This window comes from Microcaecilia unicolor, chromosome 8 (genome assembly GCF_901765095.1).
Source record: "Microcaecilia unicolor chromosome 8, aMicUni1.1, whole genome shotgun sequence".
Lineage (NCBI taxonomy): Eukaryota > Metazoa > Chordata > Amphibia > Gymnophiona > Siphonopidae > Microcaecilia > Microcaecilia unicolor.
In genome coordinates, this window is record NC_044038.1 from 192,539,759 (window position 1) to 192,564,986 (window position 25,228).

Consider the following 25,228-nt stretch of genomic DNA (forward strand, 5'->3'; position numbering starts at 1 on the left):
AGTTCTAGCCCCTTTGCCTTGCCTCATCTGGATCCGGTCCTTGTCTTGTCTATTGTACCTTGTTACTTCTGTCCTACCTAGTTTAGCCTTGCCTAGTCTTTAAGATTAGTAAATTTTCCCAGACAGGTGTCTGTAGCACCTATAATAACTTTAAAAAAAAAAAAAATATATATATATATATATATATATGTTGGAAATACTAGGAATACCAGAACAAGCATATCCTCCAATTGCAAAGATTTATTACCTACAGCCTTATAAAAAGGAATTAACTGATTAAAAAGTGGAACTGAAGCTGTTTTTGAGACTTTAAATTTAACACAAATACTTGAAGACGACAAAGCTGGAATAAACTTAGCAACCCTTATTGTGACTTTTGTATTGCAACCAGATAGGGACTGGATACTTAAACAATTCTTTCGACATAGAGAGGAGACCCTTTTGGGTTATAAAATCAGAATATTTCCTGATGTCTCTAAAATGACCCAAAAGAGGCGAAAACATTTTCTTATATTATGTCCATTGGTTGTACAGTTAGGTGGACTGTTTTGGCTTAACTTTCCATGTAAATGTGTGGTGAAGCTGCAATCAATGAAATATGGTTTGTTTGTTTTTTGATCCGATGCATTAGTTCTTTCTTAGAATCCAAAAAAGTAACAACACTTCCCCCAAATTCAGAAGTGATAATGACATCTACACCATGATCAGTTAAGATAACTCCTGTGACTCTCCTACATGCTACCAATGGTGTTTAAGATTCTACCTTTTTTTCCCTATTAGTATAGTGCTTGCTCTCTCCTAATGTTTGTGGACTAAATAGGATTATAAATATATATGTTGTCTTTTCCTTTTTTTCTTCTCTCCTTTATAAGGAAGGATTTGTCAAAGTGAAGTGTTATACTCCTTATTTTCTGTAACAAGTTAATTCTTGGAAGTTGTAAATAAATTGAAAAACAAAAAACCTTTAGGAGCTACAGCCATTCATCGTATTGTTACTTGGTAGGTCAGTGACTTTGAGGAGTATACTACTTACTCCAAAGTATCAAAGAAGGCCCAGTATTTAGCTACAGGAGCTTCATTACAAAATTTTGCTTTGCATGTATGTTCACCCTTCTCGAGCGAAGATGGGCTTGCCAACAATTGGGGCCTGCAACAAATGTGGACAGCCGGATGCCTCGTATGGTCATTGTATTTGGGACTCCCCATCCATCTGTATGTTTCAGAATAAAGTCTGGGCCTATCTGGGTGGTCTATATCATCAACACTGGCAGGCCAACCCTCAGATGTGTCTTTTAGATGACATTACTGGCATTGTGGAGGGTGTGAGAAAAGTTGGTTTGTTTTTGTAAAAAGCTGCCTTAGTAGCAAAACACTAAACTTTATTACAATGGATAAAAGATTCGTGCCCCCCCCCCCCCACCACCACCACGTTGACTCAATGGAAAAATCAAATCCATGAACTCCTGACCAAGGAGCACCTCTCAGTGGAGGACTGAAGTACCAGGGCAAAGAAATGTTTTGTCAAGCTTTGGACACCATATCTTCATACTTTAACTCCCAGGGTTCGTTCAGCCTTTTTGAACACCTTGGCTTTCTGAGCATGGGATAGGACATGGATGTTACTGTTGTTGTCTGTTAGGACGGGTGGTTGGGGAGTTTTGGATGGGGGAGTAGGGGGTGGGAAGGGTTTGGTTGGTCGAGAGGGAGGGGAGTCTCGTTACAGAATTTGTGATACATTTTGCAGTTGGCTTATTTAGCATTATATTGTATTGTTTTGCCCTTTTTGTATTTTGTGGTGAAAACATTAAAATATATATTTCTCATAACCATCTCTGCTGCCACTGAGTGGCTTAATGAAAATTAACTCATAGCCTGATACCCCAAAGGTACAATAAACCAGCACACTGTTGTTGAACTGTCTTTCCCCTGTTTACTAAGCTGCGCACTAGCGGCTGCCATGTGCTAATGCCAACACAGCCCATTCACTTTGAATGGACTGTGTTGGCATTGCTGCGAGGCAGTTGCTGGTGCGGCTTAAAAATAGGGGGGGGGGTGTCTTTTCCTTCCTCTCAATGGAGTTTTTTTTCTACAAATATTTTTGATTGTAAATCACTTTGATATGTGGTATAGCAAATAGAAATGAATATACAAAAAATAACCTGCCTGCCAATCTGCCATCTTCCCGCTTCCTAGCACCTTCTTTGCAGTGGTCCAACCCTCCTCATAAGAAAATAAGTGTTGCCATACTGGGACAGACTGAAGGTCCATCAAGCCCAGTATCCCGTTTCCAACAGTGGCCAATCCTCCTCTGATGTTGGAACAGCAAAGTCTTTTGTACCATTCCAAGTCACGTCTGTCTCCACTACCCTTCCAGAATCTGCATGTACAGTGTGCTGTATTACGTATGATGTGTGTTTCTGTTCCCCACTGAGAGTTGGTGGATTATAAATGTTCATTACATAAAAGGTCAAAATGCAAACAGCTTACTGCTGAATGACCCTACCTACCAGTTTACATATAAAATAATTAATAATCCTAAGGGTGGTTGAACAATTAGGTATAAACTGTGTTGTTTCTGACTTTATGTCGGGTTCTCGATGGCCTTTGCATTCTGTCAGGTCCTCGAGGCAGAACCGGAATACATGAGCCCTTGGACCACTGCCGAGGAGCGGCAGGCAAGACCACCCTGGAACTGGATACAAGAAAGGACAGGGCTGGACCTCTGGACTGGAGTCGGGACTGAGGCAGGCAACTGGAACCGGCAGAACAGGAACAGCTTCACCTGCACTTTGCCCCCGTTCCCCTGGAGTTGACCTCCAGCATGTGGGGGGCCGGCAGGACTTGCAGTATGAGGCCGGTACTGGAGCTCCAGAGAACCCACCCTGGGTCAGGGAACACGAGGAAGCTAGACTAACTACCTGACTCAGACTGAAAGCTGCTGCGCTGCCCCTAGCAGGGAACACCAGACAGACTAGGGAGACAAGACGAACAAAAGTGTAACAGGAGCAAGGACTAGGGCACACAGCAAGCTAGGCAGAATGGGGTTCAGGGAATACTCACAGTTTAAACCCACTAGCTAGACAGAGACAGGAATCAGGATGTACCCTCAGGATATACAAGCAGGGTTCAGGATATACACTCAGGATATACAAGCAGGGTTCAGGATATACCCTCAGGGAAAACGCCCTAGCTAGGCAGAGGCAGGGTTCAGGATATACCCTCAGGATATACAAGCAGGGATCAGGATATACCCTCAGAGTAAATGCCCTAGCTAGGCAGAGGCAGGGTTCAGGATAACCCCTCAGGGTAAACGCCCTAGCTAGGCAGAAGCAGGGTTCGACGAGAACCGGCAGAAGACAGGGCTGGCAGCAAGCGAGGAAAGTCAGGAACAAGCAGGAGTCAAACTAGACAGGCAAACAGAAGGAGAACCAGGAACAAACGGAGTCTTAGGGCTGGCAGCAGGCAGAAGAGTATATCAGGGTTCAGGCAATAGTCAGAGACAGGCAGCAAGCAGAGAGTATCGGGGTTCACGCAATAGTCAGAGGCAGGCAGCAAGCAGAGAGTATTGGGGTTCAGGCAATGGTCAGAGGCAGGCAGCAAGCAGAGAATATCGGTGTTCAGGCAATAGTCAGAGGCAGGCAGCAGATGATAGAATTCCCCAGGAACAAGCAGAGTCAGGCTGAAGCTACAGACTCCCACTACAAACCGAGGGAGAGTGGCTGAAGGCTTCAGACGCCAACACAGAGCAAGGGAGAAGAAGGACAAGCAGTCCACAGACACAGAGTAGCAGGGCAGAGCCCCCCAAGGAAGGACTAGCAGTCCACAGACACAGAGTAGCAGGGCAGAGTCCCCCCACGGAAGGACTAGCAGTCCACAGACACAAACAGAAGGGCAGAGCCCACCCAGAAGGACTAACAGACACAAAGAGAAACTGGGCCAGAACCCAGAGAAAGGCTAAGCAGTAGTGCAGCAGAACACTAACTAACCTGACCTGGCCTAAAGGCATAACACCATGCAAAGGTCCTGAATGCTAGCACAGCACTTCCTTATGAAGGCCCTCCCTGATGATGTCACCTGCGCAGGACAGGAGCAGGAAACAAACTCACAACAAGGGAAGGCTGGGAACACATAGGAAGTGAACACACAGGAAAGACAAGCAGGAGCCATCTTGGAAGCTGGCACAGCGTAGGTGGCAGCCATCTTAGATGCTGGCTCCCCAGAGAGGCATAGCCCACACAGGTGAGGTCTAGTGAGGTAATCAGCACACAGAGCCAGAGACAAAACTAACACAGAGGCTGACCCCCAGAAACAAGGTAAGGCTGAGGGTGGTCACGGCCACAGACGTGACACTTTACTTGTTTTGGACTGTTTGGGTCCTACTGATCTGTACATCTGCTGTCTAGAATTTTGGAAGATGGAAATGAGAAATTAAAATTTAAGTTTTGGATGTACTCTGTAGAAGTTGTTGTTACTTTTGCAATGTGTGTATGGGTGCCTGTTCTGGTGGTGTGTGCATGTCTATATATATGGCTATGATTTCTGAACATGCAACATCATTAAAGGACAGATTTAAATGCCCAGATGGATATGTCTGAAACATTTAACAAAGCTGAGATTAGCATGTACAGTGGTGGAAATAAGTATTTGATCCCTTGCTGATTTTGTAAGTTTGCCCACTGACAAAGACATGAGCAGCCCATAATTGAAGGGTAGGTTATTGGTAACAGTGAGAGATAGCACATCACAAATTAAATCCGGAAAATCACATTGTGGAAAGTATATGAATTTATTTGCATTCTGCAGAGGGAAATAAGTATTTAATCCCTCTGGCAAACAAGACCTAATACTTGGTGGCAAAACCCTTGTTGGCAAGCACAGCGGTCAGACGTCTTCTGTAGTTGATGATGAGGTTTGCACACATGTCAGGAGGAATTTTGGTCCACTCCTCTTTGCAGATCATCTCTAAATCATTAAGAGTTCTGGGCTGTCGCTTGGCAACTCGCAGCTTCAGCTCCCTCCATAAGTTTTCAATGGGATTAAGGTCTGGTGACTGGCTAGGCCACTCCATGACCCTAATGTGCTTCTTCCTGAGCCACTCCTTTGTTGCCTTGGCTGTATGTTTTGGGTCATTGTCGTGCTGGAAGACCCAGCCACGACCCATTTTTAAGGCCCTGGCGGAGGGAAGGAGGTTGTCACTCAGAATTGTACGGTACATGGCCCCATCCATTCTCCCATTGATGCGGTGAAGTAGTCCTGTGCCCTTAGCAGAGAAACACCCCCAAATCATAACATTTCCACCTCCATGCTTGACAGTGGGGACGGTGTTCTTTGGGTCATAGGCAGCATTTCTCTTCCTCCAAACACGGCGAGTTGAGTTCATGCCAAAGAGCTCAATTTTTGTCTCATCTGACCACAGCACCTTCTCCCAATCACTCTCGGCATCATCCAGGTGTTCACTGGCAAACTTCAGACGGGCCGTCACATGTGCCTTCCGGAGCAGGGGGACCTTGCGGGCACTGCAGGATTGCAATCCGTTATGTCGTAATGTGTTACCAATGGTTTTCGTGGTGACAGTGGTCCCAGCTGCCTTGAGATCATTGACAAGTTCCCCCCTTGTAGTTGTAGGCTGATTTCTAACCTTCCTCATGATCAAGGATACCCCACGAGGTGAGATTTTGCGTGGAGCCCCAGATCTTTGTCGATTGACAGTCATTTTGTACTTCTTCCATTTTCTTACTATGGCACCAACAGTTGTCTCCTTCTCGCCCAGCGTCTTACTGATGGTTTTGTAGCCCATTCCAGCCTTGTGCAGGTGTATGATCTTGTCCCTGACATCCTTAGACAGCTCCTTGCTCTTGGCCATTTTGTAGAGGTTAGAGTCTGACTGATTCACTGAGTCTGTGGACAGGTGTCTTTCATACAGGTGACCATTGCCGACAGCTGTCTGTCATGCAGGTAACGAGTTGATTTGGAGCATCTACCTGGTCTGTAGGGGCCAGATCTCTTACTGGTTGGTGGGGGATCAAATACTTATTTCCCTCTGCAGAATGCAAATAAATTCATATACTTTCCACAATGTGATTTTCCGGATTTAATTTGTGATGTGCTATCTCTCACTGTTACCAATAACCTACCCTTCAATTATGGGCTGCTCATGTCTTTGTCAGTGGGCAAACTTACAAAATCAGCAAGGGATCAAATACTTATTTCCACCACTGTATACCCATCTATTTCTCCCATGATATAACAGAATTCTATTATTCTGTCTTGCTGTATTTTCAAATGTAAGTCATATTGAACCTGAGTTTGCTTGGAATAATGTGGGATATAAATATATATACATATATTTTTAAAAACTCCTTTATCCTCCTCCTTTTAAGACACTGCCTATCCAGCTAGATGGTGATGGCACAAGGAAAGCAAGTTTGGTCCAGTGAAGACTAACTCAAAATAACCTGTTCCTTAGCTAGGCTCTAGTATTACCATATTGAAAATGCAACCATATCATGCTTCTATGGTTATGTTCCACTAATAAATTGGCTGGAGACACTGAGGCTCATTTTCAAAGTACTTAAATAAGCACTTAAAGTTCCATAGGTTACTATCCTGCTTATTTTCGAACGAGAAGGCTGGCCATGTTCCAACACAAATCGGGAGATGGCTGGCCTTCTCCTAAAGCCGGCCAAATCGGTATAATCAAAAGCCGATTTTGGCCGGCTTCAACTGCTTTCCGTCGCAGGGCTGGCCAAAGTTCAAGGGGGGGTGTCGGCAGGGTAGCCAAGGCGGGACGGGGGCGTGGTTAAGAGATGGCCGGCTTCGGCCAATAATGGAAAAAAGAAAGCCGGCCCTGATGAGCATTTGACCGAATTTACTTGGTCCCTTTTTGTTCACGACCAAGCTTTAAAAAGGTGCCCCAACTGACCAGATGACCACCGGAGGGAATGGGTGATGACCTCCCCTTACTCCCCCAGTGGTCACCAATCCCCTCCCACCCAAAAAAAATATATAAAAAAACATTTTTTTGCCAGCCTCTATGCCAGCTTCAAATGTCATACCCAGCTCCATGACAGCAGTATGTAGGTCCCTGGATCAGTTTTAGTGGGTGCAGTGCACTTCAGGCAGGCGGACCGAGCCCCCCCCCCCTACCTGTTACACTTGTGGTAGTAAATGGGAGCCCTCCAACCTCCCCCCCCCACAACCCACTGTACCCACATATAGGTGCCCCCCTTCATCCCTAAGGGCTATGGTAGTGGTGTACAGTTGTGGGTAGTGGGTTTTAGGGGAGATTTGGGGGGCTCAGCACACAAGGCAAGGGAGCTATGTACCTGGGATCATTTTGTGCAGTCCACTGCAGTGCCCCCTAGGGTGCTCGGTTGGTGTCCTGGCATGTGAGGGGGACCAGTGCACTACAAATGCTGGCTCCTCCCACGACCAAATGCCTTGGATTTGGCCGGGTTTGAGATGGCCACCATTAGTTTCCATTATCGACGAAAACCAATGGCGGCCATCTCTAACGCTGGCGATTTCTAAGAGATTTGGCCGGCCCCGACCGTATTATCGAAACGAAAGACGGCCGGCCATCTTGTTTCGATAATACAGTCGGGTACGCCGCTTGACGGGGCCGCCCTTAGAGATGGACGGCCCCGTTCGATTATGGCCCTCCACGGTGTTCATTTGCAAAGCACTTAGACTTACAAAGTTCCATAGGCTCCTATGGAACTTTGTAAGTAACATAGTAAATGAGTAAATGATGGCAGATAAAGACCTGTGTGGTCCATCCAGTCTGCCCAACAAGATAAACTCATTTACATGGTATGTGATACTTTATATGTATACCCGAGTTTGATTTGTCCTTGCCTTTCTCAGAGCTGCAGAAGAAGAAGCTAACCTTTTACTCCTCCCCCGACCTTGCATTAAAGCCCTTGCCTTCTGTGTACTTCTCTGCATCTGCACAGGATAAGATTTAAATATGCTATGCACTAATGTTCCAAAGGCATTGTGCACAGTTAGCTCAAGCTCAAACCTTTTTTCTACATAAGGCATACAAAAATATGCACCAAAGCCAATTTATTTACTGCACTGGCTTAGTGTTAACGAGAAGCTAGCAAAACCCCAGGGCCTGATGGGTTACATCCTAAGAGCATGTAGTGTGTCATATAGGATAAATGCTGATGACTTTCTCATTCTTCCTGATATACAGTATCCTCTCATTTCTATTCACCAGTAGTTTTGTCTTGCATTGGAGGATTATCTCTTGGCTTTAAAGTGATACTTAAGAATGAGACTATGAGAGTAGCTATAGCTGATGTCTCTTGATGTGTCATTGAACTTGGGTGAGGTTAGTATTCCTATTCACACTAACATGCAATATTTGAGTGCAAATCTGATTGTGAACTTTCTCTGTGAAGCCTCAAAAGTGTTGTGAAATCCATTTTCCAGGTTGCAACCTTCTCTGTCCTCATCTGATTTTTCTTTAGAACTTAATTTTTCCAGTGATTGATCACTGTAAAGTTGTTTGTCTTGAGCTACCTATGTCATCAGTTAAGTACTTCAGAGGATCAAAACAAAACTGCATTGTTTATGTCTGGTACTGCAAGATTTGGTCATATTGCTCTAGTTAATGTGCCAGTTGCCATTCATTAAATTCAAGTGGCATATTGTTATTTATAAGGCAGTAAAAGGTGTAGGTCTAGAGGATCTCAGGACTGTTTTGCATTTGTATTTACCAAGGCAGAATTTGCATTCTTTTTCTCAAGGTTTACCTTCCTTCAAGTAGATTTGTAAGTTGGTGTATGCTTTCCACTACCACTCATGCATTGTGGAACTTCTTGCCAGTCAATCTGAAGCTGGAATTAGTATCTTCAGTTCTGAAGTAATTTGAAAACATTTCTATTTTCACAATGGGCAATGATGATGTTATAATGTTTTGGCAGGGACCAGAAAACGAACTATTAGCCTTCATAGATACCCTTAATGCTGCTGATCCTCATGTCAGGTTCACTTCTCGTATTGCAAAAAATGAGATTGAATTTTTGGATATAAAAATCATTAAGACTGAGCACAGCAAATTTTTAACTACGATCTTTAGAAAGCCCACCGACAGGAACACCCTGTTACATTATAGTCGTTATCATCATGAAGCATTGAGAAGGGGTGTTCCTGTCAGTCAGTTCTTGAGGTTGCGACGGCTGTGTTTGTCTCTCAGTGAATTTAAGACACAAGCCCAATGATGGAATGGTTTAGACAATGTGGATATCCAATAAGAGTCCTTAGGTAGGCATACAAAAGAGCCCAATATGCTTACAGACCTTGGTTATTTTCTCCCAAACAAAAGTCTATGGTCAGATCTTTGGCATGTGTGCTCCCGTTCTCCCACTACGGTCCCAAAATAGGACAAGTTGTACATAAATATTGGCATGTGCTCTCAGTGCATCCAGTACTCAATGAGCACCCGAAGGTTGCGTACCGCAGGAAGGCAAATGTGGGTGAGTTATTAAAGAGATCTACTTTTGACAGGTTGGATGGCCAGCACTCCCCCTGTGAGAGCTGTATCTATTGCAAGCATGCAGTTGCGACAAAATGACATTCCGGGATCTAGCAAGCGGTTTTACTTGCAGGCCAATACAACCTGCAATAGTGAGAGAGTGGTTTATTGCATTTTGTGCCCATGTTCGCTCTATTACATTGGGCACACCAAAAGAAAACTCAAAAATAGGCTAGCTGAACACATTAGTAACTTGAGAATTAAAAAAAAAGAAGCACCGCTGGTCACTCATTGAGTCAGCCAGAGACATGCTATAGAAGCAGGGGCATAGCCAGACACCCAATTTTGGGTGGGCCTGGGCCCAAGATGGGTGGGCAGAAGAACCCCGCCCCATCCCACAGGTGATTTTGTCTCTCTTCTCACCTGCATGCCATATGGTCTCTCAAACATCCCCCCTCTCCCACATACCTTTTAAATAGCAGATTTTCACCAGCAGCAAGCAGCAACTAACACACACTGCTCATGTTGGCCTCACAGCCTTCCCACTGACGCAGCTTCCTGTTTCTGCATAGGTGGGAATAGGTCAAAGGGAAGGCTGTGGGGCTGGTGCAAGTAATGTGTATTAGTCGCTGCTTGCACAGGCAAAGATCTGCTATTTACAAGGTATGCAGGAGGGACAGTTGTTGGGAGTTTTCAGCTGGTGGGGCTTGGGAATCCCTGCCAGCCGCATCATAGGTATTCTGCTGCTGGGTGGGCCTGAGCCTAAAGTGGGTGGGCCTGGGCCCACCCTTGGCTACGCCACTGTATAGAAGACTTAAAATGTGTGGTGTTGGTACAAGTAGCTCCTCCCATGAGGGGAGGAGATGTAAGTGTTCAATTATTTGCTATAGAACAGTGCTATATCTTTGAGAGAAATATGGTGGCCCCTATGGGCCTTAACCTTGAAGTAGAATGTCTATGATGTCACGCTAGCTCCTTAAGGGGTGGGGCCTATTGAGCTATTTAAATCCTGTCTAATAAGGTTCCGGTATTACGCACGGGAGCGGCGCTCCGTATACCAGTCCTGGATAGCAGTCTCAACGGTAAGCAGCCAATAATTTATTCAGTGGATGTTAAAAGTATATACAAGTTAGGTGTTACATAGTATAATATGCTTAGGTTTGCATGTGATTTATGTATTAATTGTAGACTGTGATACATGGTTCCTCCTGAAGAAGGGAATTACGAAATGCGGTCTCGCATCGAGGGCCTGGATGTTCTAAAATCAAGACGTAGAGCTGATTTGTGTGGCTTCTCCGGTAGCCTTCTCTTCGCCGTGCGGTGCTTCCTCGTAAGTAAGCAGCTATATAATTTCTGACAGGACTCACAAACTTTGTTTGCAAATTTTTGATTGCAAGTCAAAACTTGACAAAAGCTGATTGATACACTCTGAATAGTGGACATGGGACACTGAAAATACTATCACCAACTGTGTGAGCCAACAGACAATACTTAATGGCATTTTGTGTATAAAGACGATCACGAGTCCTGTATGATAATCATTTCGATTTGATTATGTGTGAGTGTGCTGAGTGAATGTGTACGCTTGGTGGAGAGAAGAGAGTTCCGCAGAAACTGTTATAGTTTTCAAGAAATTTGTGTGCTCATATTTGTAACAATTAAAATAAAGTATATTACTTAAAACTGGGAGTACTATATGTGAATGTACTATTGTAGAGTTTGTACTCTGATAATACACTTTCCCCTGAGTTGTTGAAGTGATTAAATTTTAACTGCCAGACTCTCGACCATTCTTCTAAGGTTCAGAGATCCCTTCTCATCGTTTCTACTCCCTCCAGCATATCCACTCTATTGGCTATTTTCGTGTCATCTGCAAAAAGGCACACCTTTCCTTCCAACCCTTCAGCAATATCACAAATATATTAAACAGAATAGCCCCAGCACGACCCCTGAGGAACTCCACTGCTCACCTTTCTTTCCTCCAAGCGGATTCCATTTACCACCACCCTCTGCCACCTGTCGGCCTGCCTTTTAAAACTACAGTTACCGATATTTTTGTGTTAAGAATTGATGCTGTTAAGCTTGTTACATAGGCTCTGAGAAGCTTCTTTGAAGGATTTAGTGTTACTTCACAAAGTAATTTGGCAGACAATCCTTTATTTGTCTGCTCCTTCATAAGGAGAAGGGGGTGGAAGGAACACTGTCAGGAACTCCGGGATTTGAGAAGAGCACGCACCAGTGGCAATCCTAGGTCGGCTGCCACCCGAGGCGGATCGCTGCTGCGCACTCCCCCCCCCTGGGTGCAGCAGTGTCCATCCCCCCAGGGTGCAGCACAACACCCCCCCCCCCCCCCGGCGCAATGACACCCCCCTCCCCGGCACAACCCCCCTCCCCCCGGGTGCATTCTTGACTGCCGCGCGCCTGTCAGCTCCACTAGCTCCCTGCTCCCTCTGCCCCGGAACAGGAAGTAACCTGTTCCGGGGCAGAGGGAGCAGGGAACCAGCAAAGCCGACAGGCGTGCGGCTGCTCTCTGCACCCTCCAGCAGCGTGCACCCGGGGCGGACCGCCCCGCCCTTGCTATGCCACTGGCACGCACACACACACCCAGGGGAGAGAGAAGGACCAATAAGGACACAGCCTGAGATCAGGTAGCAGAAGTGGTCACAGAGGGTAGTGCTCGACTGGAGAAACAGGTCATACCCTAGCTGACTCAGCAGGACAAAGATAGTAGAAATGATTGTAGGTAAACAAAGGAACCAAGTGTGGTGGAGAAAGGAAGGAGACCTTTGCAGAATAGGCCACTAACTTTATACAAGAGCAGGGGTGGTGCAATACATGTGAGACTACATTACACACAATGCATTGCTCATATATCTTTGCAAGGAGTGACTGCAGCAATACAAATCCTTAGATGTGAGAATAACATTAAAGGCATGAAACACATTTTAGGGCTACACTATAAACTAGTGTAAGGCTGCAGGGGGGGGGGGCAGAACAAGGGCACTCTAAGATACTATTTAGGAGTATACCAAGCACTACTCACACCCATATGCCTAGTACCTCCCCATGTTAACACTGGGCCTCCTAAAATCTCAGGTATGGCTACGCCCCTGCTTCATATCCTCAGATACTATCACCCCAAGGTCCCTCTCCCTGTCTGTGCATATCAGCCTCTCACCAACTAACACATATGGCTCCCTTGGATTTCTACTCCCTAAGTGAATCCACTCTGCACTTCTTTACATTGAATTTTAATTGCCAAACATTAGACCATTATTCTAACTTCTGCAGATCCCTTTTCATGTTTTCCACTCCCTCTGGGGTATCCACTCTGTTACAAATCTTGGTATCATCTGCAAAAAGGCAAACCTTACCTTTTAACCTTTTGGCAATGTCGCTCACAAATATATTAAACAGAATTGGCCCCAGCACTGATCCTTGAGGCACTGCACTACTCACCTTTCCTTCCTCCAAGTGAATTCCACTAACTACCACCCTCTGGCGTCTGTCAACCAGTTCCTCATCCAGTTCACTACTTTGTTCCTAATTTCAGCCTATCATGTTTATTCAAGAGCCTCCTATGAGGAACCGTGTCAAAGGCTTTGCTGAAATCTAAGTAGATTACATCCTCGATCCAATTCTCTGGTCACCCAGTCAAAGAATTCAGATTCATTTGGCACAATTTACCTTTGGTAAAACCATGTTGTCTCGGATCTTGTAACCTATTGGATTCCAGGAAATTCACTATCCTTTCCTTCAGCATGGCTTCCATTACTTTTCCAATAACCGAAGTGAGGTTACTGGCCTGTAGTTTCTAGCTTCTTCTCTGTCACCGCTTTTGTAAAGAGGGACCACATCTGCTGTTCTCCAATCTCACAGAACCTCTCCAGTTTCCAAGGATTTATTAAACAAATCTTTAGGAGGGCCCACCAGAACCTCTCTGAGCTCCCACAATATCCTGGGATGGATTCTGTCCGATCCCATGGCTTTGTCCACCTTTAGATTTTCAAGTTGTTCATAAACACTTTCTTCCATGAATGGTGCTATATCCACTGCATTCTCATATTTATCTTTGCCAGCCAATTGTGGATTTTCTTTCGTGAACACAGAAGGACTTCAGGACTTAATTTTTCCAGTGATTGATTACTGTAAAGCTATTTGTCTTGAACTGCCTATGTCATCAGTTTTATAATTAATATTCTTCAAAGAAGGAAAATCTAGCAATAACCTCCTCACACTTCTCACATGAGATCTATTACATGAAAATAGATAAAGACAACCCACAGCTTCAGATTTTTAAGACTTGTATAAACTAAGCATGCAAACTTTCTTTTCTTCTGTGAACACAGAAAGATGCCAGTGCTCCAGGATTTAATTTTTCCAGTGATTGATTATTATATGAGCTGCCTATATCATCAGTTAAAATACTTCAGAGGATCTAATCAAAACTGTATGGTTGATGTCTGGTACTGCATATTGACCTAGTTGGTGTGGTTGTATCCTTTGGAGTGTTGTATATTTAATAAAAACATATTTTTAAAAAATAACAGTAGCCATACAACAAAGCGCAAAGTGCTTAGATGTCAAACTGGCATGGAAACTGGCACTACTTCATCCCTACGTCCCTTCATGTGAAGACAGACCACATTTGCCTATCACTAATCCTTTAAACCATTCTTGACTTCAGTGAAGACTTGAACATGTGTAACAGAGAATTTTTAAAAGTACTTTAAAAGTTTTCTATCCTGCCCACTGTAAACCTCTGAGCAGGTTACAATAAAATATTAGAAATTAAACATCAAGACCCTACTGCACACACAGATGAGCAGCAGAAACAAAGCAAAAATTAAATCATTGCCCATTGTGAAAATAGAAATGTTTTCAAATTACTTCAGAACTGAAGATACTAATTTCAGCTTCAGATTGACTGGCAAGAAGTTCCACAATGCATGAGTGGTAGTGGAAAGCATACACCAACTTACAAATCTACTTGAAGGAAGGTAAACCTTGAGAAAAAGAATGCAAATTCTGCCTTGGTAAATACAAATGCAAAACAGTCCTGAGATCCTCTAGACCTACACCTTTTACTGCCTTATAAATAACAATATGCCGCTTGAATTTAATGAATGGCAACTGGCACATTAACTAGAGCAATATGACCAAATCTTGCAGTACCAGACATAAACAATGCAGTTTTGTTTTGATCCTCTGAAGTACTTAACTGATGACATAGGTAGCTCAAGACAAACAACTTTACAGTGATCAATCACTGGAAAAAATTAAGTTCTAAAGAAAAATCAGATGAGGACAGAGAAGGTTGCAACCTGGAAAATGGATTTCACAACACTTTTGAGGCTTCACAGAGAAAGTTCACAATCAGATTTGCACTCAAATATTGCATGTTAGTGTGAATAGGAATACTAACCTCACCCAAGTTCAATGACACATCAAGAGACATCAGCTATAGCTACTCTCATAGTCTCATTCTTAAGTATCACTTTAAAGCCAAGAGATAATCCTCCAATGCAAGACAAAACTACTGGTGAATAGAAATGAGAGGATACTGTGTATCAGGAAGAATGAGAAAGTCATCAGCATTTATCCTATATGACACACTACATGCTCTTAGGATGTAACCCATCAGGCCCTGGGGTTTTGCTAGCTTCTCGTTAACACTAAGCCAGTGCGGTAAATAAATTGGCTTTGGTGCATAGTTTTGTATGCCTTATGTAGAAAAAAGGTTTGAGCTTGAGCTAACTGTGCACAATGCCTTTGGAACATTAGTGCATAGCATATTTAAATCTTATCCTGTGCAGATGCAGAGAAGTACACAGAAGGCAAGGGCTTTAATGCACGGTCGGGGGAGGAGTATAAGGTTAGCTTCTTCTTCTGCAGCAACATTCATGAGGCTTTCATGCTATTCATCTTTTATTTTTCAAGAACCAAGAGAGGTGTGCTGTACTGTTGACAAATGGGTATCCGCATTCAGATTGCATGCACATACATCAGTGCATATTTCCGGGATGGCAGACACTTACCCCTACCAGGTTATTTGTGATCTGGATAGGCCACTTTTAGAAACAGGATGCTGGACTTAATGGACCTTTGGACTAGTTATATTCTTAACCCTGCTTGTTGCCCTTGGCATAGGAACCGGCTCCGTGGGTGCGAATAGGTGCTAAGCACACCAATATTGAGCAGCTCGTTCATTACCTCCAAGAATGGGTAATTTGTATTGCATTCAGAACCCGTGGAGGGGCATAATCGAACGAAAACGTCTATCTCCATGGGCGTTTATCTCCGAGAACGGGTCCGTGAAGGGACGGACTGAACCGTATTTTCGAAAAAAATAGACGTCCATATTTTATTCGACAATTTGTGAGCTGGGCGTTTTTGTTTTTCAGCGATAATGGAAAATGAAAGCGCCCAGCTCAAAAACGAATAAATCCAAGGCATTTCTTCGTGGGAGGGGCCAGGATTCGTAGTGCACTGGTCCCCCTCACATGCCAGGACACCAACCGGGCACCCTAGGGAAGCCGGCAAAAGAATCGGTTGGGTCGCAGGATGACCGAGGGGTAAAAGGGGCGATCAAGGAAGACAAAGACGTAGCGGAGAGACTGAATGAATTCTTTGCTTCGGTCTTCACCGAGGAAGATTTGGGTGGGATACCGGTGTCGGAAATGGTATTTCAAGCGGACGAGTCGGAGAAACTTACTGACTTCACGGTAAACCTGGAGGACGTAATGGGGCAGTTCGGCAAACTGTAGAGTAGCAAATCTCCTGGACCGGATGGTATTCATCCTAGAGTACTGATAGAACTGAAAAACGAGCTTGCGGAGCTACTGCTAGTGATGTGCAACTTATCCTTAAAATCGAGCGTGGTACCGGAAGATTGGAAGGTGGCCAATGTAACATCCATTTTTAAAAAAGGCTCCAGGGGAGATCCGGGAAATTATAGACCGGTGAGTCTGACGTCGGTGCCGGGGAAAATGGTAGAGGCTATTATTAAAAACAAAATTACAGAGCACATCCGAGGTCATGGATTACTGAGACCAAGTCAGCATGGCTTTTGTGTGGGGAAATCTTGCCTGACCAATTTACTTCAATTCTTTGAAGGAGTGAACAAACATGTGGACAAAGGGGAGTCGGTTGATATTGTGTATCTGGATTTTCAAAAGGCGTTTGACAAGGTACCTCATGAAAGGCTACAGAGGAAATTGGAGGGTCATGGGATAGGAGGAAATGTCCTATTGTGGATTAAAAACTGGTTGAAGGATAGGAAACAGAGAGTGGGGTTAAATGGGCAGTATTCACAATGGAGAAGGGTAGTTAGTGGGGTTCCTCAGGGGTCCGTGCTAGGACCGCTGCTTTTTAATATATTTATAAATGATTTAGAGATGGGAGTAACTAGCGAGGTAATTAAATTTGCTGATGACACAAAGTTATTCAAAGTCGTTAAATCGCGACAGGATTGTGAAAAATTACAAGAGGACCTTACGAGACTGGGAGACTGGGCAGCTAAATGGCAGATGATGTTTAATGTGAGCAAGTGCAACGTGATGCATGTGGGAAAAAAGAACCCGAATTATAGCTACGTCATGCAAGGTTCCACGTTAGGAGTTACGGACCAAGAAAGGGATCTGGGTGTCGTCGTCGATAACACACTGAAACCTTCTGCTCAGTGTGCTGCTGCGGCTAGGAAAGCGAATAGAATGTTGGGTATTATTAGGAAAGGTATGGAAAACAGGTGTGAGGATGTTATAATGCCGTTGTATCGCTCCATGGTGCGACCGCACCTTGAGTATTGTGTTCAATTCTGGTCGCCGCATCTCAAGAAAGATATAGTAGAACTGGAAAAGGTGCAGCAAAGGGCGACTAAAATGATAGCGGGGATGGGACGACTTCCCTATGAAGAAAGACTAAGGAGGCTAGGGCTATACAGCTTGGAGAAGAGACGGCTGAGGGGAGACATGATAGAGGTATATAAAGTAATGAGTGGAGTGGAACAGGTGGATGTGAAGCGTCTGTTCACGCTTTCCAAAAATACTAGGACTAGGGGGCATGCGATGAAACTACAGTGTAGTAAATTTAAAACAAATCGGAGAAAATTTTTCTTCACCCAACGTGTAATTAAACTCTGGAATTCGTTGCCGGAGAAAGTGGTGAAGGCGGTTAGCTTAGCAGAGTTTAAAAAGGGGTTGGACAGATTCCTAAAGGACAAGTCCATAAACCGCTACTAAACGGAAAAATCCAAAATTCCAGGAATAACATGTATAGAATGTTTGTACGTTTGGGAAGCTTGCCAGGTGCCCTTGGCCTGGATTGGCCGCTGTCGTGGACAGGATGCTGGGCTCGATGGACCCTTGGTCTTTTCCCAGTATGGCATTACTTATGTACTTACTTATGTACTTATGTACTTTTACAAAAAAAAAAAAAAAAGGTAAAAGAGCTCCCAGGTGCATAGCACCCTTCCCTTGTGTGTTGAGCCCCCCAAATCCCCCTCAAAACCCACTACCCACAAGTCTACACCATTACTATAGCCCTAAGGGGTGAAGGGGGGCACCTACATGTGGGTACAGTGGGTTTGGGGGGGGTGGATGACTAAGCATTAAGCAGCACAATTGTAACAGGTAGGGGGGGATGGGCCTGGATCCACCTGCTTGAAGTCCACTGCACCCCCTAACAACTGCTCCAGGGACCTGCATACTGCTGCCAGGGAGGTGGGTATGACATTTGAGGCTGAAATAAAAAGTTGTGAAACATCATTTTTTTGTGGTGGGAGGGGGTTAGTGACCACTGGGGGAGTCAGGGGAGGTCATCCCCGATTCCCTCTGGGGGTAATCTGGTCATTTAGGGCACTTTTGGGGGCCTTATTCGTGAAAAAACAGGGTTCAGGAAAAGTGTCCTAAATTCTAGCTACAAACGCATACTTTTTTTCCATTATCGGCGAAAGGCGCCCATCTCTGTTCGGGTGATAACCATGCCCCAGTCCCGCCTTCACCACGCCTCCGACACGCCCCCGTCATCTTTGTACGTTTCCGCGATGGAGTGCAGTTGAAAACGTCCAAGTTCGGCTTTCGATTATACTGCGTTATTCGTTTTTGTGAGATAAACGTCCATCTCCCGATTTAGGTCGGAACTTGGGCGTTTTTCTCGTTCGATTATAAGCAGGACAATCATTTTGAAATGTTGGCACCTATGGCCCTAGGATGGCACACTCAACATATTCTCTCACTTTTGCTATCCTGGGATGGCACAGAAACTAACACCTTTACTCTCATTTGTAGCTTACCTCCTTACTTCTACTTGCTATCCTGTGCCAATACAACAGCCATTTTTTTTTTTATTTGTACCCCGCGCTTTCCCACTCATGGGCTCAATGCAGCTTAGGTACTTATTTGTACCTGGGGCAATGGAGGGTTAAGTGACTTGCCCAGAGTCGCAAGGAGCTGCCTATGCCTGCAGTGGGAATTGAACCCAGTTCCCCAGGACCAAAGTCCACCACTCTAACCACTAGGCCACTCCTCCACTCCCCAGCACAGACTCGTATTTTCTGATTCTTCCCCTCCACCCTTCATACTCACTGCTTTGAGGTGGCACGGACACTTAATTATCCTACACCTTATGTCCAGGGACAGCAGATGTACTTATTCTGGGCCATAAACCGCTTTCCCTTCACTCACCGCCCCTTTTCCACGCTTGCTGCTCTGGGCTGGCACAGACACTTGCATTTGTCACCAGGCTGCACCAGAAGAACTGGGCAAGTTATTCCTTACTCCTCTTTCTACCCCAGGACTGTACGATCTAGACTCAGGTCAGCTTGGGCAATTGCCCTATTGACTTGTTCCTTTGGTTAGCTCCTCTGCCCCAAGGAAGGAAGGGCACGTCCCCTTGTCCCCAATTGCCGCCCAGGGCGCTCACTTACCCCCTTCCTTTGGTTGCTCAGGCAAAAGGTGCAGATGGTTCGAGGCCGCTGCCCCCCAGGGCTGGCACATGGCTGCCCCTCCTCGCCCTCTTCGCCCAGCAGCAACACGTTGCCCAGATGCGCGATGTAGCTGGCGGCCAAGCGCAGGGTCTCGATCTTGGACAGCTTGCGGTCCTCTGGCTCGGTGGGGATAAGAGTCCGCAGTGCCGTGAAGGCGGTGTTCACGCTCTGGGTCCGGTCCCGCTCCCGGGCGTTGGCCGCCTGCCGCTGACGGACCAGCAGCCCCGGCCCAGGGGAACGCTCCGAGGCGTCGCTCTCACTGTCCATCTCCTCGTCCTCGGTCATTACCAAGCCGAACCGGCCCGGAAGGCTGCGCCTGTCGATCGGGGCAGGCTGCGATCGCTGGCTGCAAGTAAGAAGCAGAGGGCTCCTCATGGAGCTGGGTCTGGAGAGGGTCCCTTCCGCCGCTGCATAAGACGGAAAGACAGCCCGCTGCTGCACACTACACACTGAGCTGCCTCTTTGCCTGCTGTCTTTCGCCTCTCATGCCCAGTAAGATCACTTCTGTTTCTCGAGCCGCTGACACTTTTCCTCTGCAGGATTCTGCCTATATAGCCTCTGGGCGTGGCTTCGTTTCTGGACTTACTGGGTCCTGGAAACCCTTAGGTATTACTATTGTGCTGCCCCTTGCAACTTGCGGGCTGCTGCTCTGGACCAAGGAGTTTTGATAACCCAATGATCCGAACTGCATTTGAATAAAAAAAATCCCCCGAACTCTGGGCTCTTTGCAATGGAAAAGAAACATCGACCATAATTGCATCCTTCTCAATAATACTTTGCGGTTATTCCTGCCTAATCTGTTATTCCACAGCTCCTCAGGAAGTCTTTGGACTGGTGCCCCCCTCCCCTCGTGCAAAGTTGAGACTTGTTTTTCCTGAGATGCCCACCACTGGCAGGTGCTACTGAAACGGCAGAATACGCGTTTAAAAATATTATACAGAAATATTAACCCTGATTCGAACGAAAGCCTTTGTCTTCTCTTCCGAAAATGTAATGGGAAGCTCCTAGTGAATGGATGATCCTCGTGCTGCCCACAAGTCTGGGGGCTCCATCACGTACTGAGCAATTTTCCCATCCAGGCCAAGTCCCTGCATGCTTCGCGATAGGATTCAGGATTCAATTAACTGCACGTGTTACCAAAGTAATAAAACCGGTAAACTACTGGATGATCCAGTCCAGAACTTCACCTCCCGCCCGCTTTTATTGCACTGGACCATTCAGTTCTCTGTTAATCTCACTTTCAATTCCCTCACCCTAACACGAGGATTATTTTGTAGCTATCCTGCTTTTCTATCTTGCCATTACTGCACTGCACAACGCAGCATTCCTACTAGCTGAATACTTTTTTCACTACATCATATTCCCCTTCCTTTCTCCTTACATGCTCAGTTGGTTCACTGCACCTTATGGGCCTGATTCCTTTTGGAATCATGCAGCCACGAGTCTTGACTCCAGCCATCTAGATATCACTTGCACAGAATGACCACAGCCAACCAGTGGTTCACAACACTTCCCCAGCCCTGGACAGCCCAAGCCACACTCTACGGAACTAAAAGGTAGCTGATTTCAAACACATCACAAAACATATTCTTTTCACCCAATGGAATTTGTTGTCAGAGGATCTGGTCAAGACATCTAACATAGCTTCATTTGAAAAGGGCTTTGGACGATTCCCAGAGGAGAAGTCCACAGACAATTATTAGGCAAGTAGATCCCTGGAAATAGATCTATTCTTTGGGATTGCCTCTGGCAGGGCTTTTTTGAGGGGGTACTTGGGGGTACTGAGTACCAGCACCTTTTCCATTGTCTGCTAAAATTGACCCATGGAACCCAAGTTTTAATGAAAGAGCTCAGGCCCTACACAACAATTCTGTCTTGTCATAGATTCTATGACTGGTTGCAGGTGGCCTGGCTATTATGGGGTGGGTCCCTCAGTGATTACCCCACTCCTGAAGGGTGGCCTAGCATTTAAGTACCTGCACCTTGTTTGCTAGAAAAACAACACTGGCCTCTGGACATGATAGATGTTTGGTTTGACCCAGCCTATGATATGTAACCCAGGAATTGAAGTAGGAACTGTACATTGATCTTTATGGGTCACAGGGCTGGCCTTAGCTGTGGTCCTCCTGTACAGTCAGAGAAAAGTGTTTCCATATTCATTGTTTGCAGAGTTTCCAATTTCCCAATTCATAGTAACATAGTAAATGTTAACACCCTCATGGTCCACCTAGTCTGCCCACAAGGTTGCCAGAGGAATCTGGCACTCTGCACAAGTTCTACTTCTTCATTATTAAACACTGGTATCATTATTCTCTGTCTCTCCCTGCCAGTTTTGGGGCACAGACCATAGAAGTCTGCCCAGCACCAGTCCTACTACTGGAGTTGCAGTCAAAGCCCACTCCAGTCTTGATCTTGATCTGTGTTTGCCATTTATAGGACCCAGACATTAGAAGTTTGCCTGACCTTGGTCTTACTTCCCAACCTATAAAGCTGCCATCAAAGCTCACTTCAATTATGAGGTCATTTAAGTTTTGCATTAATTCAGTGGTTCCCAAATCTGGTCCTGGAGGCACCCCAGCCAATCAGGTTTTAAGGATGTTCACATATTCATGAGAGATTCATATGCAGTGGAGGCAGTGCATGCAGATATTTCTCATGAATATTCATTGTGGACATCTTGAAAACCTGGGTGGCTAGGGTGCCTCCAGGACCAGGTTTGGGAATATCTGCTTTAATTGGATTCCATCCTTTTTCTATGTAATGTTCCTTTGTGTTTATCCCATGAATTCTTTAATTCTGTTTTTGTCTTCACATCCTCCCACAGGAAGGCATTCCAGGCATCCACCACCCTTTCTGTGAAAAAGTATTTCATGAAATTGCTCCTGCTTCCCACTCTGCATCCTCAACTCATGACCGTTCTACCACTTCCCCATTTCTGAAAAAGGATAGTTTAATTATCTGTATTATATCCTTACTTTCCTCTAGGGTATACATATTGAGTTCTTCAAGTCTTTTCTTATATGTCTTTTGACACAAGTTCCATATCATTTTTGTCACCTTCCTCTGAACTGCCTCAAGTCTTTTGATGTCCTATGTGAGATACGGCCTCCAAAACAACACAGTACTCCAAATGGGGCCTCACCAATGACTTGTACAAAGGCATTAACACTTCCTTTTTTCTATTGGATGCGCCTCTTTCTATATAGCCTAGCATCCTTCTGGCTACAGCCACTGCCTTTTCACATTGTTTTGCTGCCTTAAGATCTTCCAACACTTTCATCCCAAGGTCCCTCTCTGGATCTGTGCTTATCAGCCTCTCACCCCCAATCAAATACAACTCTTGGGTTTCTGCATCCCATGTGCATCACTCTACACTTCTTTGCATTAGATTTTAACTGCCAAACATTAGATCATACTTCTTTTTACATTACTTCTCATGTTGTCCACTCCCTCTGGGGTGTTCACTCTATTGCAAATCTTAGTGTCATCCACAAAAAGGCAAATTTTCCCTTCTAACCCTTTGGCAATGTCACTCACAAATATGTTGAGTAGAATTGGCCCCAATACTGATCCTTGGGACACTACGTTACTTGCCTTTCTTTCCTCCAAGTGAATTCTATTCACTACCACCTTCAGGCATCTTTAGTCAACCAGTTTCTAATCCAGTTCACCTCTTTGGCTCCTAACTTTAGCCTGTTCAAATTGTTCACAAGCCTCTCTATGAGGAACTGTGTCAAAGGCAGAGATGCTGATACATAGGAACCAGTTAGTATTAGCTGGCAGGAATGCACATAAATCACCTTATATAGAATACCAACTAGCAGAAAAGAATGCACCATGTTTTGATGGCATGTACTTTCCCAGTAGGCATGTGCATGGGTGGGACACACAACTATGCATATAAATTATAGTATTTAAAACTTACACATGTTCTGGCTATCATCTAGTCATGAGCATTTACATAAGAGAACATAAGAGTTCTCTAAAAGGCAGTTATTTTCTGTTCCTTGGCTGCTGGAGAGGTAGCTCATCCAGCGACCTCAATTAAGTGTCAATTGTCAGTTGTTCTAAAAGGCAGTTATTTTCTGTTCCTTGACTGCTGGAGAGGTAGCTTATCCAGCGACCTCAATTAAGTGTTAACTAAGGTGTTGGGAAGTAGAATACTTGCATAGGTTGCTGAGTCAGCTTCAAAGAGCCTGTTTAAAAGAGGCCCCTTAGATTCAAAACTATATAAAGAGGGAAAGGTCCCACTGAACTTTCCTTCTAAGAAGTTCTGAGAGAAGAGGACATTTCTCTGGTAAGTGAACGCTACTTTGCTTTGGGAACTTAAAGATTGGGGTTTAAAGGAGGAACTGTAGGTTAGTGTTAGGCAAAATAAAAATATAAAAAGCAAATTTTAACAACTAATCGCCATAGTCTCTTCCACTTAGTTTTAAAAGCTTTGTACCACAGCATTAACAGATAGAATCTAACAAGCACTGCAAGATCTAGTTTAGTCTTCGCACCCCTAGGACAACTCTTTAATTATGGTAAGTTATTGTAATTAGGGTAACAAGCAAGGAGTGCTCTTACAGAGTTTTAAATACATTTCATTACCATCTAAGAAGGAAACACTAAATAAATCATACAATATACTATATAAACTAAAAGACACTTTTATATTAGGCTAATATCCTTAATACTGTAGCAAGTTTTAAATTACTGAAAAACTCAAAAACACTAAGATGGAGTCAGCAGTCCAGCAGCGAGAGGAGTGCTATCCAGTCTTTTGCGTTGAGTGTCGCATGTATGATTATCTCCCAGTTGGTGAGATGTCATATGTGTGTGCCCGATGCAAAGAGCTCCTAGCTCTTAGAGAACGTGTCCGTTCTCTTGATGCTAAAGTAGCAGACTTGGTGGAGCTGAGGGAGACAGAGAGGTACACAGAGGAGACCTACAGGGATGTTGTAGAGAAGTCCCACCTCCAGTCTCGTAGCCCTTGTGCTACCTTGGAGGAGGGAGGTCTCCTAGAAGGAGAGCATCACCCTGGTGAAGTAGGAAGTACTCCTGTAGCCAGGACCTGCCCACCAGGGATGTACTATCCTCTCGCACCGAGGATATGGCTCCAAGTACTGCCCGGGAGGGAAAGATTAGGACAGCCGTTGTAGTTGATGATTCGATCATTAGGCATATAGATAGCTGGGTGGCTGGTGGACGTGAAGATTGCCTGGTGACTTGCCTGCATGGTGCGAAGGTGGCGGACCTCACGCATCACCTAGATAGGATTTTAGATAGTGCTGGGGAGGAGCCAGCTGTCTTAGTACATGTAGGTACCAATGACATAGGAAAATGTGGGAGAGAGGTTCTGGAAGCCAAATTTAGGCTCTTAAGTAGAAAGCTCAAATCCAGATCCTCTAGGGTAGCATTTTCTGAAATGCTACCTGTTCCACGCGCAGGGCCAAAGAGACAGGCAGAGCTCCGGAGTCTCAATGCATGGATGAGACGATGGTGCAGGGAGGAGGGTTTTAGATTTGTTAGGAACTGGGCAACATTCTGGGGGAGGGGGAGCCTATTCCGAAAGGATGAGCTCCTCCTTAACCAGGGTGGGACCAGGCTGCTGGCATCAGCATTTAAAAAGGAGATAGAGCAGCTTTTAAACTAGAAATGGGGGGAAGGCCGACAGTCGCTCAAAAGCACATGGTTCGGGATAAGGTATCTTGCAAGGATACCTCACAAACAGGGAAGATAAGGTTTCTGGATAGTGAGGTTGCACAACAGAC

At 45.0% G+C, this 25,228-nt stretch overlaps 1 protein-coding gene across 1 annotated transcript in view; it reads right to left on the bottom strand.

Annotated features, from left to right (window-relative positions):
* TCF15 (transcription factor 15) overlaps nucleotides 1-19,976 on the bottom strand; it is a 35,884-nt gene extending 15,908 nt beyond the window's left edge. The window contains exon 1 of the mRNA XM_030212571.1: nucleotides 19,410-19,976. Coding sequence (XP_030068431.1) covers nucleotides 19,410-19,844 — 435 coding nt within the window. The 5' untranslated portion in view covers nucleotides 19,845-19,976. The remainder of the gene's footprint in view (nucleotides 1-19,409) is intronic.
* Nucleotides 19,977-25,228: the final 5,252 nt, after the last annotated feature.